The sequence below is a fragment of the Heterodontus francisci genome, chromosome 30, assembly GCF_036365525.1.
Source record: "Heterodontus francisci isolate sHetFra1 chromosome 30, sHetFra1.hap1, whole genome shotgun sequence".
NCBI lineage: Eukaryota > Metazoa > Chordata > Chondrichthyes > Heterodontiformes > Heterodontidae > Heterodontus > Heterodontus francisci.
The window spans coordinates 50,154,296-50,174,248 of NC_090400.1; the positions used below are offsets into that span (position 1 = coordinate 50,154,296).

The window sequence follows — 19,953 nt, forward strand, 5'->3', positions numbered from 1 at the left end:
TATTTGTAAATAAAAGATTGTGTAATGCCTTTGCTTTGGGACTATTGGCAACATTAGTCACATCCATGTTAACCCATAAACATTTCAACGACGACTGCTTTACAAGAACTATTGCCAAACAATAGTGCCTGTGTGATGTGAAATAAATACAACGATCTTGAAATAGTTGCAAAACCTTTGTACAATATGTTAAAAATCTTACATCTGCATGCACACCCTGTTAACCTTTTGCCTTACAAATTCCTGTATCCACATATGGAAACTGCCCGTGTAAATTCGTCACACTAATTACACCCTCCTGCCAGTGGAAACCAGTACAATAGGAATGTATAATGAAAATATAAAAATAAGGACGGAGCAGAGACTTGTAATTCAATCCCCATTTTAAAGACATATCTATGACTTGAAGGTGGGACTGAATTACATCTGTCTGCTCTAGTCCATTCATCCCCAACACATCAACATCACTTTAACACATGGTTATTGCTCCCTATGTACAAAATCATTGGACTTCATCTATTATTAGATAAATATCCTTTAATTACTTTCATTTATTCCTGCCCATGTTATTTTTGAATGGATTTTGTTTGGTACAATAGAAGTACTTTGGAATTCAGGGCGACACAGTGGCGCAGTGGTTAGCACCGCAGCCTCACAGCTCCAGGGACCCGGGTTCGATTCCGGGTACTGCCTGTGTGGAGTTTGCAAGTTCTCCCTGTGTCTGCGTGGGTTTTCCCCGGGTGCTCCGGTTTCCTCCCACAGCCAGACTTGCAGGTGATAGGTAAATTGGCCGTTGTAAATTTCCCCTAGTGTAGGTAGACGATAGGGAATGTGGGGATTACTGTAGGGTTAGTATAAATGGGTGGTTGTTGGTCGGCACAGACTCGGTGGACCGAAGGGCCTGTTTCAGTGCTGTATCTCTAAATAAATAAATAAAAATAAAAAAAAGAAGCAGCAGGTTGTGATGGCAGGTAAGTAACAGAGAGGGCACTTCAACACTCTCACCAACCTCTTTAAAACTTTAATTAAAAGATGGTTCTTGCAGTCTGGCTTCAACTGTGACAGCCCCTCTGCAGGGCGGCATGTGGCTGCTCTAGCAGACAGGGAGGGCCTCTAGGCCTGTCTGGAGTGCTGGCTCCCTGGCCTGCTGCTGGGTGCCTGCCTCCAGGCACCTAAACTCTTTTCTCCCCCCGCAACCCCCAGTGAAGGAAACTGGAAGCCAACTGGAAAATCCCAGTCGGCCTCCTTTAATTGGAGTTAGCAAGGCTCTTAATAGGCTATGGCTGCACGGGGGTGGGTGGTCCTGCTGGTGCTATCCGCCTCCTCTAAAACGGCTGGCATCGGGAAAACAGCACACCAGCTGGCGCAAGCATTTGCAGGCCACGTCTGCTTGCGTTCCCACCCCACCTCCCCCCCCACCCCCCGCCCCCGTGGGGCCTGAAAATGTGTTTGTCAGCCTCCATTTGTGAAGATTATAACATTTTAAGATTGTTTTGCTATAGTAGCCAAATCGAAAACTACACATACAAGTGTAGTGATTAATCATAATATATTAAAAGTCCTACGTAAAGCGTGCACTGACATCCTGTAACTTTCCCAGTCATATTTCTCTATTGTTATAAAGCCATCTAACCTTTGATTCACCATGAGCAATGCCACAGGAAAACCACTGGTAATATATTAAATGTGTAAGGATGAGCATTTCTTGTGTGATTTTCACTTCCTGCAATACTTTTCCTGTCATGCTTTGTCCATCACACTTTGTTGGCAACACTATTTATAAAACAGGCAAGTCACGATGAGTAGAGCCATAGGAAAAAACCATTTAGCATTGTCTAGATAAGGTTGACCACAGTGATGTCATGTGGTGGAAGGGTTATTATAAATCACCTTCACGTGATCTGTTTATTTGACAGGTGGTAGGCAGAGAACTTCTTATACATCTGATTAACTACTTTACCACAATGTATGATTTTGATGAAGACCTAACAACCTTCATTGACAATACTCGGATTCACATCATGCCAACCATGAATCCAGATGGGGCAGCAGTTTCAGACCCAACTGATTGCTATGGGACAACTGGGAGGTACAGCTCTCCATATTAATGTATTTTAACAGTAATATGTTTTGGGTCAAAACATTTGGGTTTTATCTGATTAACCATGAGAATACCAACCGTGTGCGCCACCCAGACTAGTTTAGCATTTCAGATATTTTCCAAAATACTCATCAATCAACACATCTGGTTGCTTTTTTTATTCATTCTTCAGATAGTAGAGTTGCCAGCAAGTCTGAATATTCATTGTAAAACAAGGATAGTTCTCATTTATTAACATCTTTTGCAGAGCTCCACAGTGCATTTCTAAAATCAGCTCCTACTTTTTCACTTACTTCTTTTATTCACACTTCTCATATCTTCCTCAAACTCTCCTACAATATATGCCCGGCTCTTGTGGATTGAGATCATTCTCTGCAGATCTAGTAATAGACACATGAACAACTTTCTATGAAGTCATTCTGCCCATCATTTTAACAGAGCTGTTAGCCCAAAGAGTAACTTCATTACAAGATCATAAAGATCCACACAGGTAAGACAGGCCATGGGCTCATATTAATTCATCCAACTCGGACAGGCGTACATTCCTCCCATTGAAGAATCTCCACCACTAGCGTATCATGGCTGCAGAATGTACTGTCTGCAGGATTCACTGCAGCAACTGGCAAAGACTTCTTCAGCAGTACATCCCAAACCCACAACCTCCACCACTTAGGATGACAAAGTCACCTTTTACTAATTTGAACCTGTGACCCCTTGTACATTTTAAATTAGCGTTCCAGATGAATCTTTTCTATACCATTTACTATTTTTGTACCTCTCCAAGATCCCCTCCTAGACACCTCCTTTTTGAGCTAAAAGCCCATGTTTAGAGTCAGAGTCATAGTTATACAGCACAGAAACAGGCCTTTCGGCCCATCGTGTCTGTGCCGGCCATCAAGCACCCATTTTCCCATTTTCCAGCACTTGGCCCGTAGCCTTGTATGCTATGGTGTTTCAAGTGCTCATCTAAATACTTCTTAAATGTTGTGAGGGTTCCTACCTCTACCACCCTTTCAGGCAGTGCGTTCCAGATTCCAACCACCCTCAGTAAAAAAAAATTTCCTCAAATCCCCTCTAAACTTCCTGCCCCTTACCTTAAATCTATGCCCCCTGGTTATTGACCCCTCTACTAAGGGAAAAAGTTTCTTCCTATCTATCCTATCAATGCCCCTCATAATTTTGTACATCTCAATCATGTCCCCCATAGCCTTCTCTGCTCCAAGGAAAACAACCCTAGCCTTTTCAGTTTCTCTTCATAGCTGAAATGCTCCAGCCCAGGCAACATCCTGGTGAATCTCCTCTGCACTCTCTCCAGGGAAATCACATCCTTCCTATAGTGTGGTGCCCAGAACTGTACACAGTACTCTAGCTGTGGCCTAACTAGCGTTTTATACAGCTCCATCATAACCTCCCTGCTGTTATATTCTATGTATCGGCTAATAAAGGCAAGTATCCCATATGCCTTCCTAACCACCTTATCTACCTGTGCTACTGCCTTCAATGATCTATGGACAAGTAAACCAAGGTCCCTCTGGCCCTCTGTAGTTCCTAGGGTTCTACTATCCATCGTATATTCCCTTGCCTTGTAGTCCTCCCAAAATGCATCATCTCACACTTCTCAGGATTAAATTCCATTTGCCACTGCTCTGCCCATCTTACCAGCACATCTATATCAGCCGTAATCTAAGGCTTTCCTCTTCACTATTTACGACACCACCAATTTTTGTGTCATCTGCGAACTTACTGATCATACCTCCTATATTCACATCTAAATCATTAATGTACACTACAAACAGCAAGGGTCCCAGCACCAATCCCTGCGGTACATCACTGGTCACAGGTTTCCACTCACAAAAACAACCCTCGACTATTACCCTCTGCCTCCTGCCACTAAGCCAATTTTGGATCCAATTTGTCAAATTGCCCTGGATCTCATGGGCTCTTACCTTCTTAACCAATCTCCCATGCGGGAGCTTATCAAAAGCCTTACTGAAATCCATGTATACCACATCAACTGTTTTACCCTCATCGACACATCTAATCACCGCCTCGAAAAATTCAATCAAGTTAATTAGACTTGATCTCCCCCCAACAAAGCCATGCTGACTATCCCTGATTAATTCCTGCCTCTCCAAGTGGTGATTAATCCTGTCCCTCAGAATTTTTTCCAGTAGTTTCCCTACCACTGATGTTAGACTCACCGGCCTGTAATTACCTGGTTTATCCCTGCTACCCTTCTTGAATAATGGTACCACATTCACTGTCTTCCAATCCTCTGGCACCTCTCCCGTGGCCAGAGAGGATTTGAAAATTTGTGTCAGAGCCTCTGCTATCTCCTCTTTTGCCTCACATAAGGACCTGGGATACAACTCATCTGGGCCTGGGGATTTATCCACTTTCAAGCCTGTTAAAACAGCTAATACTTCCTCCCTTCAATGCTAATATGTTCAAGTATATCACAATCCCCCTCCCTGATCTCTACATCTATATCATCATTCTCCATAGTGAACACAGATGAAAAGTAATCATTTAAAACCTCACCTATGTCCTGTGACTCCACACACATATTGCCACTTTGGTCCCTAATGGGCCCTACTCTTTGCCTGGTTATCCTCTTGCCCTTAATATACTTATAAAACACCTTAGAATTTTCCTTTATCTTGCCCGCCAGTGTTTTTTCATGTCCCCTCTTTGCTCTCCTAATCACTTTTTTTAGTACCCTCCTACACTTTCTATACTCCTCTAGTGCCTCCACTGTTTTCAGCACTCTGAATCTACCATAAGCCTCCTTTTTTTTCCTGATCCAATCCTCAGGGCTCAGACTCTGAACACTAGCAATCAGCATTGTGGCTCTTCTCTGCCCGGTCTTTTGTGTTTGAATGCCACCTTTGTCTCTTAGCAACAGAAGACAACATAGTACTGAAGGTGCAGCCTTCACATTGTACAGATAATGTCGATCAAGACTTTCTCGGACTTCTATTCTGCAGTTTTAGCTATAAAAATCAATATTCTTACAAAAGCAAAATACTGTGGATACTGGAAATTTGAAATAAAAACAAAAACAGAAAATGCTGGAAATACTCAGCAGGTCAGGCAGCATATGTGGAAAGAGAAACAGAGTTAACGTTCGGGTCAATGATCTTTTGTCAGATACTGTGTTTTTTCAATTAATCAAGAATCATAGAATGGTTATAGCACAGAATAAGGCCATTCAGCCCATTGTGTCCATACTGGCTCTCTAAAAGCAACTCAGCTTGTCCCACTCCCCCACCTTTTCCCGTAGCCTTGCAAATTTGTTCTCTTCAGGTAATTATCCAATTCTCTTTTGAAAGCAGTGATTGAATCTGGCACCATTACACCCTCATGCAGTGCATTCCAGATCCTAATCACTCACAGCATAAGTGTTTTTCCTCATGTCACCTCTGATTCTTTTGCCAATCACCTTAGCTCAGTGTTCTCTGGTTATTAACCCCTCCACCAATGGGAACATTTCCTTCCTATCAACTCATGATTTTGAGCACCTCTATCAAATATCCTCTCAACCTTCTCTTCTCTAAGGGTTTTGCAAGGCAAAATGGAGTGGCAATGGTCCAAGAAAAGAAAAAAAAAAGGTCTAGAGGAACTGTAAATGGAAACAGATTTATTACCTACAGCTGATTCCCAAAAATAATCAACAGAGTATTGGCTTTGTTGATTGCTGCTCTTTGTCTGAGTTACGGCCCATTTTGGGGCAGTTGAAAAGTGCAGAATGGATTCCTTAATGTAACCACCTCAAATCTGTCCCCCCAAAAAATGCACCCACATTCTCCTGCCAAAAAACTGCTCGTCCCCCTTTAAGATCCACTAGAAGTGCTTACTGCCCCATGCAAATAGGGTCATGGGAAGTGGCCAGGCCAACTGACCCATTTCCCTCCATTCCTGCCCCAAACTTAGCCCAAATAATTAAATGTGCTTCATGTGCTCAAGCCGAATGGAAGTGTACAGCTTCCAAAAAGGTAAATGCGTCATTCACACTCTGTTGTTTGTAAACTTATAGGTACAACGCCAGAATGGTTGACCTCAATCGGAACTTTCAAAATGTCTTTTCTGAACACCAGTCAAAATATGAAAAGGAAACTCTTCTGATGATGAACTGGATAACTAGTGAGAACTTTGTCATTTCAGCAAACCTTCATGGAGGTGCTCTTGTGGTTAACTATGGCTATGATAATATACCAGATGGTAATAATTGCTCTTATTTATATCATTGTTACTAAATTATTAAATCTATTTATATGATCTGATCAAAGAGGAAGTGGTTCAGGTGACAATAAGTGTGTTCCTCAGTCAGAATGACATGCTGTAATAGACAAGCTCCAACTCATATACCAACAATGTATGATGGGTTTTTTGTAGTTCTTGCGTAACCGCAAGATGTGAGGCAAACCTCACATAGTCTAGGCTTGTATTCCCTTAAGTATAGAAGATTAAGGTGCTCCATTGAGGTGTTTAGGATAATTAAAGGAGTTGATATGTAGGGGAGTCCAGAACACAGGGGCATAATCTTAAAATTAGAGCCAGGCCATTCGGAGGTGATGTCAGGAAGCACTTATTCACACAAAGGGTAGTGGAAATCTGCAACTCTCTTCCTCAAAAAGCTGTTGAGGCTCAGAGTCAATTGAAAATGTCAAAACTGAGATTGATAGATTTTCATTAGGCAAGGGCATTAGGGGGTACTGAACCAAGGCAGGCAGCTGGAGTTAAGACACAGATCAGCCATGATCTAATTGAATGGCAGAACAGACTTGATGGCCTGAATGGCTGCCTTCTGTTCCTATGTTAAAAATAGTCAAAACTTACTAATAACAGGTCTTCTGCTATTCCAATTGCAAAGACAAATAGACATTAACAGTCTGTGGAAAGGGGCAGGGTTCTTTGCTCAGTATTGCCACTATGTGATGGGTGTTGAGTTTGAATAGTCATACACTGTACAGGAACCAAATCAGAAAATTGAGGGACCTGGCCAGCATACTAGTATGCGAGTCTCTCTTCAGCTCAGAAAAGAGGTGAAAGTCTACATTCTCGAGAACATGTTGCATGTTGCATTGGATATCCATGGTTCATTAGGTTCTACAAGATAATCAAAGGTTACTGAGGAAGGATTGATCCCAAACTCAATTTTCCTAAACGTTTATTGTATTTGCTATTTTCAGAAAATTCCTTCTTTTGTGCAGAACATATGAAACATAATGTTCTATATTCAAAAGGGGAAGAATTCCTGCGTGTTTTAACATTTTAACTCAAAGGCAATGTCAGGCACCTATGAGAGAAGATTCCCTCTGTGTGCGATGTAAAATGTAAATGGAAATCCTAAACATTTACAATTTTGCATGGGGAAAATCTACAGCCTGTAAATTTGCCCTGATATGAATGTTAAAAGGATTTTTATTTCCTTAAAAAAAGCAGTCAATTTAAATGAGTGGGCACATAATTATCAATCTAATTCAGTATGAACACAATATGTTTTAAATCTGAAGTTATACTGCAGGATCAGAAGTGTATTCTCCACTGAAATGGTATCAAGAAACATCGTTTGGGTAACTAAGGTAATCAATGTTGTGAATTTGGCCTTTAGAGTATTTTATCTAAGGTTTGATGTTCTGATTCTACGATCCTCTCCCTTTGCTTTAAAATGTCTTTTCCAAATAAATGCTGGCCACTAACTGTTGACAATATTCTCTACCTGTCTCTTCCTACACTAGAGTATCATCAGTATTGGCACACTTATGAGGACTGGTACTATGGCCGACTTGATCCTGAAGAGATTCTAGAACATCACACGCCTGATCGTGACACCTTTCTGCATATCTCAAAGGTGAGTGCAATTCGTCTCACAGAAGATACCTTGTAAGAGCCAACAAGAGTTTTGTATTCATGCCTTTACCCCTGGACTCAACTATTGCAATATTCTCCTAGCCAGCCTCCTATCTTGCACTCTCTAAACTTGAGCTCATCCAAAATTCTGCTATCTCTAACTCACACCAAGGGTAGCATATTTAGGCCCTGATGGTGGGGGGGGGGGGGTGGGGTGGGAGGGGAGGTGGAGTGCAGAGGCTGATGGGCACAACAATTAATGCCGCCAGCCAGCATGCTAGTTTGATGCCGTCGTTCTTGCCGCCAGCTCAGGAAGGGCAGGGAGGGGGAAGGCAGGACCCAGCAACCTGCCCAATTCGGATAAGTGGCAAATTAATATTGTTAACGAGCTTGTCAGTTCATTAAGGGCCAGTTTTGAATTTTTGTGGGGTGGGGGATGTGGGCACATGGGTTGTGCGCTGCATCAGGAACAGTCCAGGTGCATGGAAGTGGGAACACAGCAGGGAGCCAATCATGCCAGCGCCATGAAATTAGGTGGGCACTCAGCCATTGGCGCACAGGTGCCACTGGATGTGCAGAGGCTGCATGGCAAGTGATCAGTGCGCACTCAGGCAGTGGAGGGGGTCATAACCCTCCAGGGATTGTGTGGCCATAAGTAGGAGGGTGGGGTCCAGAAATTGTGAGTGCAGCTGAGCGTGAGGATGGCAAAAGCTGGACATGGGACTAAGGTATTCAGATATTGGGTTGAGTAGCGATGAGGTTCAACATCCTCAGCAGCACAGGTAGAGACCTGGCATGAGGACGACATAGGAGAGGAACGAGGGGCAGGAACACAATGGAGGTCATACCCGCAGCATCGAGTGTACTGCTGAAGAAGCAGCTACCTGGCCATGTCAGAGAACCAGTGCTGCTATCTAGGCAGATGACAGATTTGTGCTCTCTAGGGGAAGACCTCAGTCCTCGCAGAAATGCTTGCCATGCCCTGCCAGTAGCCATCAAAGTCACTGTAGCCTTGAACGCCTTCATCTCTGGCTCAAAGAACAAAGAACAGTACAGCACAGGAACAGGCCGCTCCTTCCAAGGATCAACAGCAGACCTTGGTGGCGTCTCACAAGCGGCAGCACACCATTGCATCTCGTGGGTCGCCGACACCCTCTTTGCAAGAGGGGGACAGTACATATAATTCCAGACAGATGGGGCCTCGCAGGCGCAAAAGGCAATGGGTTTCACCACCATTGCTTCGATTAAAATCGGGGTTGCTCAAGAGGCCAGAAATAGAGAAGTGCAGATATTCGGAGAGTTGCAAGGCTGCAGGAGATTACAGAGATAGGACCCCGATAAATTTGAAAACAACAATAAGAATTTTAAAGTTGAGGCATTGCTTAACTGGGAGCCAATATAGGTAAATGAGCAGAGAGGGATTGGGCGAATGGGACTTGATGTGAGTAAGGGCAATAAGTTTTGGATGATCTCAAATTTATGGAGGGTAGAATGTGGCTAGGATTATGTTGAATAGTCACGTCTAGTGGTAACAAAGGCATGGATAAGGGTCTCAGCAGATGAACTGAAGCAGGGCAGAAATAGGTAGTTTTGTTGATGGCGTGGATGTGTGGTCGGAAGCTCATCTCGGGGTCCAGTATGACACCAAGGCTATGAGCAATCTAGTTCAGCCTGAGACTGTTGTCAGGGAGAGGGTCAGTAGCTAGGAAAGGGAGTTTCTAGCAGGGACTGAAGACAATGACTACAGTCTTCCCATTATTTAATTAGAGGAAATTTCTGCTTATCCAGTATTGGATGTTGGATAAGCAGTCTGATAAGTTAGCAACATTGGAGGAGTTGAGAGAGGCGGTGGTGAGGTAGAGCTGGATGTTGTCAGCGTAAACGTGAAAACTGATGCCACGCTTTCAGATGATGTTGCCGAGGGGCAGCAGGTAGATGAGAAATAGGAGGGGGCCACCAGAGGTAACAGTGCAGGAATGGGAAGAGAAGGCACTGCAGGTGATACTCTAGCTAAGAATAGATAGAAATGGAGCCAGGTACAGGCAGTCCCACTCAGCTGGACATCAGTGGGGAGACGTTGGAGGGAGATGGTGTCATTAACAGTGTAAAAGGCTGCAGACAGGTCAAGAAGGACGAGGTGGGATAGTTTGCTTTCATCACAGTCACATTGGATGTCATTTGTGACTTTGATAAGAGCTGTTGTGGTGCTGTGGCAGGGACAGACACCTGATTTTAAAACTTATATTAATGATTGAGGAACATAGAGGGGTTACCCCCAGCCCCATGGTGGCCTGGCAGCAAAAGCCAATTTTTAATTTAAATTTTAAAAAGTTGGAGAGAGGGCACCTCCACTTTGAAGCACCCTCTCCTTTACTTACCTTCCATTCCAGCCGGCTGTTTCTTTTTAAGCTGGAAGGCCTCTGATTGGCCCTCCAGCTTCATGTCCTGCCTACTGTCCTTAACTGGACCATGAGTCCACCCTGTGGCCATTAATTGGCTGCTCCTGGAAAAATAACAATGAGTGACTGTTTCCCACACAGAGGGCTGGATTTTGTGCAGGAGGCAGGGCTCCCAGCACTGGGCCAAAAAGGCAGGGAGAACCCCGCTTCTGCCTTTTCTCCCTTTGCCTACCCGCCCCCCACCCCGGAGCAATACTCCAGTCTTTTTGTGCAACATTTTAGGAGGTGGCATGTGCATCCCTTTAAAGACTTGAATGGGACGGGGATCCCGCCTCCAAGAGCTGCCAGCCAATCATAGGGCCAGCAGCTCAGCAGTAGGGGCAGTGCCACCAGGAGCGGGGGATGATTAATCGGTCCATGAGGAGAGGAATTCCGGGGTGGGGGAACACCTTAACAGTAAAATAATGGAATTACATGGTATAATCCTCCTGTTCTTATAAAACAATGCATCAACTGACCTTTTGTGAGCAATGCCACAGAGATCTGCTAATATACTGCAAGAAATTCATATGAATTGAACCACTGTTGACTGGGACTGAGAATTAATTATGCTGAACTAAACTTGATTTCGATCATGAGTCAAGCGATACTAAGATGAATCCTTCTAATATTTGGAAAATATTTTACTGATCTATAGGAAAGATTGCAGTCTACACTGGCAGGGCTTTGAACAGGACAAAAAAGGGGCTGCTGTGTTAGATAACAGATTATATTTTGTGTCTTAGGTATATTCCTACAGCCATGCCAACATGTGGACTGGAAACCCTTGTCCCCAGGAGGTGAATGCTTCCTTTCACTTTGTAGATGGGATTGTCAACGGTGCAGCCTGGTATCCAATTGCTGGTAAAAATCAATATTTTTGACAGCTAATTACAAATATTGTACAAAGATGTTGACGTTTAAACGTGTGTCCAAACTGCAGCCTGTGAGCTACCCACGATATCTGAGCTCCTAGCAATCTAGTCCTCCATGCCCAGGCAACTCAGTCCGTTCTCCTCTTTTTGTTCCTCTCTCCTCTTTGAATTTTGTGAACCTGGGGGGTTGGAAAGGGCCGTCCTTAACTCCGTTAAGGACAAATCCTAAATCAGAACATCAAGTTCTCTTAGTGCTTCAGCTTCAGATGTATGAAAATTAACAGGAACATGAGTTTAAACTTCATTTGTAGCCCCTCAGGCATTGTGTACGGCCAATGGTGACTAGAAACATGGACCCCACTGGACTGAAAAGACAAAATCGGCTACACGAGGGATCTATTTACTAAACACAGCATGTAGAAGTGTTGAGGATAGTGGAACATAATGCTAAGATTTTACAAGTGCTGTCTGCAGGAACCTATATCTAACAGAAGTCCCAGTCAGTGTCACCACCCCAGCTATTGTGCTCTGGGAGAGTGAGGACACAATTAAATGATGCATTTGATTTAAAGTCTAAAATGTTGAATAACACTGACATGCTGGGACATTGTGTTGAATAGCAAAGTGTGGGACGATTTTGTTTTGAAACTATACAGCTCTCAATCACCAGGTAAGTGCAAAGTTCCCCTGCTGAACATTTGACGATGTAAAAGCCATTTCTTTCACATAAGACAGGTACAGCAATATTAAGTGCTGATTTTTTGATGTCACTCACTACTGGTCTTTACAATCTGTAACATTAAAAATCTTATGTTTGTATATTATAAATTCTCATTTGTAGATTTATAATGGGAACTGCCTGGGTAAACTTGTCACATTTTAATTACACTTCCCCCACCAATTGTAGTGCTTCAATTTTTCACCTTCCAGTTCCTCGGTACTGCAGAGAATCTCCCTTGCTCCAACCAACTTTCTCTTCCTGTAACTTTAAAAAAAAACTTATGAACAATATAAAATCAAAGCAAAATCTTAAAGTTACAGCTAGATCATTCAGGAGTGAAATTAAGGAGTGGAAATCTGGTAGTTTTCTTACCCAATAGGGCTGTGGATGTAAAGGGTAATCAGACAAAAAAATTGACAGTGAGCCCAAGGGCTATTCAGAGGGATGATTAAAAGCTGCATCAAGACACCAACTGAGCCGATGAAGTAGAAGAATACAGGCTTATCAGAGGGCTAGAGGGAGTTGAAAGAAAATAATGTACTTGTACTGAAACTACAAGGTTTTCTGAACCAGTTGAAAGGTCTTTCCTTGTTCCATTGTTCTTGCACATCTTGGCCCCAAAAGTCCATGGCCCTCTGGCACACTTACACCACAGGTCAGACAGGAGTACAGCATAATGACCACAAATGAGGCCCAGGTCATGGATACCTGACTCCCGCACTCTGTTTCCATGGGACTTTGCTTGGAGTGAACCTCCGTTGGTTGGGTGCAAGTGAAGCCGACCTGCGGTGTCCAGTCCTGGGTTATAGGCTGAACGCTTGAAGAAAAGGTGACTATGTTTTTAGTTTCATGGCCCTTCTTATAAAGGGGCATTGCCAAGGCACCAGACGAGTCATCTGTTATGGTGGTGTGGTGGGGATGGAGCGGACGTGGTGGGGGGGGTGGGGCGGGGGTGGTGGTGCAGAACTCCCTCTACAGCAGCCAATCTCCATCTCATTTTGCAACCTCCCAGGACTGGACAGCATTCACCGCCCATATCCAAATTAGGGAATAACCACCTGACCTCACATACTCTGCCAGGGTCATCAGCAGAGGCCCCCCAGTGGGTTTCTGTTTGCTTCCATCCTGTTCCCACCCCTTTGCCTAGAAGTTGGTGAGGCCAAAGAGGTAAAGCTGTAATGCGACTGCAGTCACTGACCAATCTTTCTTTTCCACAGGTAGCATGCAGGACTACAATTATATGTGGGGTCAATGTCTGGAAGTCACTCTGGAAGTGTCTTGTTGTAAATACCCCCCGGCGGATGAGCTCCAGCATTTCTGGTGGGACAATAGAGACGCCTTGATTCAATACCTCAAACAGGGTCATTTAGGTAACCGTTTGGCAAAGTGTTGGATTTTGTTTTTAAATACATAGAGCAAATGAGAAATAAAATGTTGATTAAGAGCAGTTTCTACAGTTGGAACAAACCAGAGGGCAATATTCATTAAAGAAATAATGGAATTTGGACAGGTGGAGTACAGTTACAGAAATTTTATGCTGTGCCCATTTATTTAGACCCCTTTACTTTGATGAGGGTTAAAAAAATTGAAGAAAATAATTTTTATATTTAAGAATGTATACACAAGCCCTCCAAGCCTGGGTATTCTTTGTGTACCTGTAAAAAAAAAAGATGAGGGGTAACCTAATAGAGGTCTTTAAAATTATGAAGGAGTTCGATAGGGTAGATGTAGAAAAGATGTTTCCACTTGCGGGAGAGTCCAAAGACAGGGGCCATAAATATAAATCCAATAAGGAATTCAGGGGAAGCTTCTTTACCCAGAGAGTGACAAGAATGTGGAACTCATGACCTCATGGTGTAGTTAAGCCAAATAGCATTGATACATTTAAGGAACAGCTGGATAAATACATGAGAGAGAAAGGAATAGAAGGATATGCAGATAGGGTTAGATAAAGTAGAATGAGACGAAGTTTGTGGAGCATAAACCAGTTGAGAATATTGGCTTGTTAACTGTGCTGTCAGTTCCAAGCACAACATTTCTTAAAGACAGTAAGTGTGTGTTTGCATGCAGCTGTTTAGAGAACCCCATGTGATAGGTCAGCTTTGGTGTTGATCAATTTTGGACTTTTAACACTGGATTACGCAAAACTGGTTTATTTACTGTTTAGTCAGCAAGATCAAAAAATGCATGAACAAATCAAAAAAAAAACTAGACCTTAAGTTGCAGTTCAGATTTTGTTCACAGAGTATTGTTATTGAAGTTAACTCACTGTAACAGACAAGTTCTGTTTATGGCAGACATTATTCACTAGATTTTACAATTTACTTGCATCAGTAAAACTGGTGGGACTTTTTTTTATTGCCAAAACAAAGTGCTGGAAATACTCAGCAGTAGGTCTGGCAGCATCTGTGGACAGAGAAAGAGTTAACTTTTAGTATCTGTGACTTTTCATCAGAAACGAGGCTTATTGGCATTATATTTACCTAGCGCCTGCCATAATTCACTTGTTAGGTTTGGGTTGGGTTTTCAATCGGGTCAGGAACGGAAAATGGGGACTCGTTCTGGGTACTGACACCGCACAGCATGCTTTAAACAGGCCCACTAGGATTTTCAAGTTCTCAGCCAATTAAAAGCCAGGGAGCGGGCTTGCCATCCAAGCAGGAATGGCAGGCAGGCTCTCGACACTGGAGGGCCAATGGGAGGCCCTCCAGCATTCAGTGATCTGCAGCCCCACTAGCTGAGATAGGAACTGTCATTTTGAGGATGGAGACTGCAAGGGAAGTATATGTTTTAAAAGTCACAGCTGCCTGGCCATGATCCTGAAGGGGCAGCCCCTCCAGAGGATGGCCAGTGGCCACAGCTGTGGCCTGGCGGCTCTTATGGATTCGCCGGAGCGGGTGGTGTGGGTGGAAATCCCTCGCATGATCCATCACCACCAACCCCCTCCTGCCATGAAACCACCACATTGACCTGGACATGGTTCAGGATGATGTGAGATGCCCGCATTGCCGATTGGAAATTCCAATTGGCGCGAGAACTGTGCCTTAATAGCCGGGATCAGGCTTTGCTGTACTGCCCACCATGATCTAATAAGTTGTCAACACTTAAAGGTTGTTTGAAGGTTTTCATGGTGAGAGCAGTAGCATTGAGTAAGAGATTTAATGGTTTTACACGATGTGAATTTGCTCTGAAAAGAACAAATATCTCCTTGGAAAAGGAATTCTTAGAAGAACTGGTATACCTCAATGTTTCGGGCAGCGTGCTCTGCCTGTCTTCTGGGAAAAAACTGGAACTGGTTAGAAACAGTGGGTTTATATGTGGTGGAAAATGGGAATGTGGGCAGGATCTTACCAAACTTGCACAAAGAGGGCTGAATTTAGTGCTGCCGTTTGAAGCGGGAAAGGAGGTGTGAGGGCTGGAGAATTGTGTCAGACACAACCACCCGGATTCCGACATCGTGACGTCAGTTCCGCATTTAGTCAGCGGTAGGAAAGCACCAAGGTGGCGTTGCCACCCTGACACGATGGGACTGCAATTTAAGTTGTAGAACAGTTAGTTTTAATACATTAGTATGTAATTCATCGCAATTCAGTGGAGGGTTTGGAATTTAGTGGACAACGGGGGGCCCTCACGTGCCTTCAGATCCCTGACCGTTGAAATCTGGCAGTTACCAAGGCAAGGTATTGTGGCAGTGCAAAGGGGAAGAGAGGGGAGCCGAGGCCACTGTTGGCCTACAGTGTTGTGTACTCTGCATGAGTGAGCTGGGTCTTGGTAGTCCGTGAGGGGGGGGACTGGGCCTTGGGTGAGATTACCGGGTGAGCCGAGCCTCCTCTTCAGCTGTCGAAAGAAGCCAAAGATCCGGGGTGCCTCCGCCAGTCCGGGATGTCTTCCTGCTGTTGTGGGCCGTCTTGTCCTGCAAGTGGAAAGAGGGAGATAGTCAGTCTTTGCAGAGAGAGCAAGATGATAGTTCTGCTAGCACCAGCCCCTCATCCCCTATTGGATTTCCTATATAGCTCTTGCTCCTGTCTGCTCTCAGGGGAGTTAATTGGGGTGAGCTGTGAAAGACAGTGGCCTGTGGCCAGGATGCAGCCATGCATCTGTCAGGATTAGGTGATGTTGAATCCCCTTTGCCAGCGCTGTTGCGGTGCCTCCCTCCCTATGTCCCACTTCCTCCTGCATAGCCACTTGCAATTCCTAAAAAGGAGAGAGGTATGGAGCAATCACCTTGGCAGAACAAAGGAGGTTGTTGATCCTCTTGCGGCACTGTACCCATGTCCAGGGGCAGGGTGACCCCACATCTGCTGATCTCCTCAGCGATCTCATTCAGGCTTTTTTGGCAAGAAGAGGACCTCCCACCTTTCCCTTGTAGGAGAATCTCAAGGGAGGCATCACTAAACATAGGGCCCACACTGTGTCTTGCCTCTGCCATCCTGCTGGGCATGTCTCCCAGCCCGGGGGGGGAGTGGTGGTGGGGGGGGTCCAGCAGTCACAAATGCAATGGCTTCATCAGAGAGCACTGAAAATGGATCCAAGGCAGCAATGCAAGAAGGGCTGGCAGGGCTTTAACTGTGGCACCAACACCTGCTCTGAAGTCATTCAAGGCTACAGGCCAAGTGCTAGAAAATGGGATTTGAATAGTTAGGTGCTTGATGGCCGGCACAGACACGATGGGCCGAAGTGCCTGTTTCTGTGCTGTGTAACTCTGACTCTAGTAGACGTCTTGCATCCTGCCTCGCCATGAGATTGGCGGGGCTCCACCCCTCCATTCTTGCTATTAGCAGTGTTCGCCATGGGCTGGCCACCCATGTGACTAGTGGAAACAGCGCACATTTCCGAATCCGCTACTGCAACCTGCGACAGGCCCACTAAATTCAGCCCAGAGTGTAGCGTTGGGGCAAGTTGCTGACCAATGGGCTGGTGCCTACAGAACTACAATTGTCAAGGGCAATTAGGGATGGGCAATAAATGCTGGCCTAGCCAACAATGCCCGTAACCCCCACACGAATCAAAAATTCACCAGGTCAGCACCTTCAGGTGAGAGAATTTGGAGATTGGGGAACAATAGTCACGCTGACTGCATGCCACTTTGGTAATGTTAGAGGTTTGTAAAGAAATCACTTGCCTGCTACTGGTCTTAGCATTGAGAGAGTGAATTCAAAAGGCAGCAAAAATTGTTGATCTGGTTTTACAATTAAATAAATACATCTAAAATGTAGTATTGCGTGTACTACCTACTTTGACACAAAAGGGAATGATAGCAATATTTGTGACAGTGCGTAATATTTACAGGTTACAATGTACTCCGTGATGATAAAATAGAGTGTTATTTGGATACAATTGGGCTCATTCAAACCCATGGGTGTTCCCAACTTCTTATTAAGAAAAGAAAAACCTCTGAAGTGAATAAAGAGATAAAGTTAACAAATAACATTAAATGATCACCCATGGCACCACTTATCTGCTTTCATCTTTCTTCTATCTTTGCAGTTATCTACAGACTGGAACAGCAAGAGACAGGGTTTAACTCTTAAGCTGCCACTTCCAGTCATGCTTTCAGTGCGCCTTGTTCCAAATTCTAAGTGTACTGGGCTGCGACTTCAACAACTTAACACTTAAGCAGAGCAATGAACACAGCTTGCTAAGTTTAGGGGAGGGGAGGTAACAGACATCAAGCTGGAAGTGGGAAGAGGACAGTTACAGTTGATCAAGGTCAGAGGCAGATTCTGAAGGTGTGGAGAAATGGAAGGTAATGCCACAAGCTCTGCTGCTAATAGGGAGATGAGGGAATGCACAGAAATCCAGACTCAGATGAGTAGAGGGTTCAAGGCAAAGAGGTTTGCAGAGACAGAATATAGAGTGAGGCTGTATAGGGATTTGTGAAGAAGGATTTTGAAATCAGGAAAATGGAGAAGCCAGTAGAGGTTGGTGAGGACTAGGGTGATGGGTGAAAAGTAGACTTAGCATGGATTGAATATGAAGTACAGAGTTCTGGCTGAGAATTTGTGCAAAGTGGATCTTGCAAGGACAACAAAGGGGTTATTAGAAAAATCTAGCCTGGAGGTGACAAAAATGTGGGTAGCAGTTTCAGTGTGGTGAGGGTGTGGGAGGGATTGAGGTGGGTGGTGTTTCAGAAGTGGAAATGGTCAATCTTAATGACAGTATTGGTGTTTGGAACTCAGCTCTAAGGTGAATCAAAACACTGTCATTGCTCACCATGTGGTTCAGTTTGAGGCTTCACCTGTGGAGGTCCTGACTTCAGTTCAAGTGTGGCCAGGTTTGGTCTGGTCAGAATTCCAACTTCTCACACTGATAAGACTATCAAATATCTGTTATTTTGATTATCCACATGGGAGGCTGGGAAGGGAGCCCTCAATGACCGTGGATAATGGAACTCCCATTGTAATAATGGAGATAAGATAAGGAAGAAAAACAATGACTAAACAGCAATGAAAGCTCTTGTTTTTAAAATGGCCAACTTGAACACACAAAAAAAAAAATTATGCAACACCCCTGACCCACAATGGAACAAGAACATTTCCACAATTGTCTTAGGCCCATTTTGTCCAAACTATCACACTACAAATGGGTATCTGGCATGCTAGAATAAAGCTTCCTGTTCCTCTCATGGAGAAGGAATTGAGTGCATACCACTTATCCCTCATTGGACCAAAGACATTCTGGAAAAGCAGAAATGCTGGGGAAAGGATTCAGGAATTTTGTAAACGTGGACAATTTTTAAACATGCCTCAAACAGAAAGGCTTTGATAAAAGCAAAATACTGCGGATGCTGGAAATCTGAAATAAAAACAAGAAATGCTGGAATCACTCAGCAGGTCTGGCAGCATCTGTGGAAAGAGAAGCAGAGTTAACGTTTCGGGTCAGTGACCCTTCATCGGAACCCGATGAAGGGTCACTGACCCGAAACGTTAACTCTGCTTCTCTTTCCACAGATGCTGCCAGAAAGGCTTTGATGTCTTCTCTGATCAGAATCTAACTTTGTGCTCTATCAACAGGTATAAAAGGGCAAGTATTTGATGAGATGAACAATACACTTTCTGGAGCCCAGGTGCAAATAGACAACCGTGAGACTCCAATCCCCTTTAATACCTCAGCTTCAGGGGAATACTACAAGCTTTTACTACCTGGCACACATACAGTTAAGGTATTAGTTTCAGGATCTTTCACTCAAGTGTTTTTTAAACTTCAGGTTGAAATTCAGATCCAACAGAAATGTAACTTACCACTGGTACAATCCAAGATACTTTTAAAAACAAGTCAACCAATTGTGCTAAACTCCAGAAAATTGTTATGGGAGGATAATGCTAGAGCCTATCTTTACTCAGTTTCACATTTATTGTGCCGAGTAAAAGAATTACAAACGTGTAGCTCCTCACTCAAACCCTCCAGCAGTCTCAGTAAGTGTCTGCTTATAAGTGCTCAAGTAAGACCCCAATTAACACCCTCCACCAGCATATAATCAAACAATTGATACACTATTAACTGATTCACAAATAGTTCTATATATCTAACTAATTGTTATACTATATTTATCAATGACAAATGAAGGAATAGATAGCTGTATATGTAGGTTTGTTGATGACATTAAGTTAGGTAGCATAGTAGGTAGTGTAGACGGGAGCAAAAAGTTGCAAAGGGACATTGATAGATTAAGATGATTGAGATCATTAAGATCAAGATTGAAATGCAGCTCAATGTGGGGGCGTGTGAGGTTATCCACTTTGGACCTAAAAAAGATAGATCAGAGTATTTTGTAAAAGCTAAGGAGCTCAGAAATGTGGAGGAGCAGAGAGATTATTCTTGTACAGAAATCACTTGTGAATAGAAACAAAACAATACTTAAAAGGATAATGGAATAGTACCCTTTACATCATGGAGGCTGGAATACAAAGGGGAGGAAGTTCTGCTATTATTGTACTTAGCATCTGGAGTACTGCGGTCGGTTCT

General features: G+C 43.8%; 1 protein-coding gene across 5 annotated transcripts in view; it reads left to right on the forward strand.

The window, feature by feature from the left end:
* The window catches only part of LOC137346764 (carboxypeptidase D-like), a 230,705-nt gene that overhangs the window by 204,840 nt on the left and 5,912 nt on the right, over positions 1–19,953 (forward strand). For all 5 annotated transcript variants that reach the window (XM_068010553.1, XM_068010554.1, XM_068010555.1 and 2 more), the window contains 6 exons: positions 1,917–2,089; positions 6,138–6,322; positions 7,843–7,955; positions 11,139–11,256; positions 13,206–13,358; positions 19,002–19,150. In XM_068010553.1, coding sequence (XP_067866654.1) covers positions 1,917–2,089; positions 6,138–6,322; positions 7,843–7,955; positions 11,139–11,256; positions 13,206–13,358; positions 19,002–19,150 — 891 coding nt within the window. The remainder of the gene's footprint in view (positions 1–1,916; positions 2,090–6,137; positions 6,323–7,842; positions 7,956–11,138; positions 11,257–13,205; positions 13,359–19,001; positions 19,151–19,953) is intronic.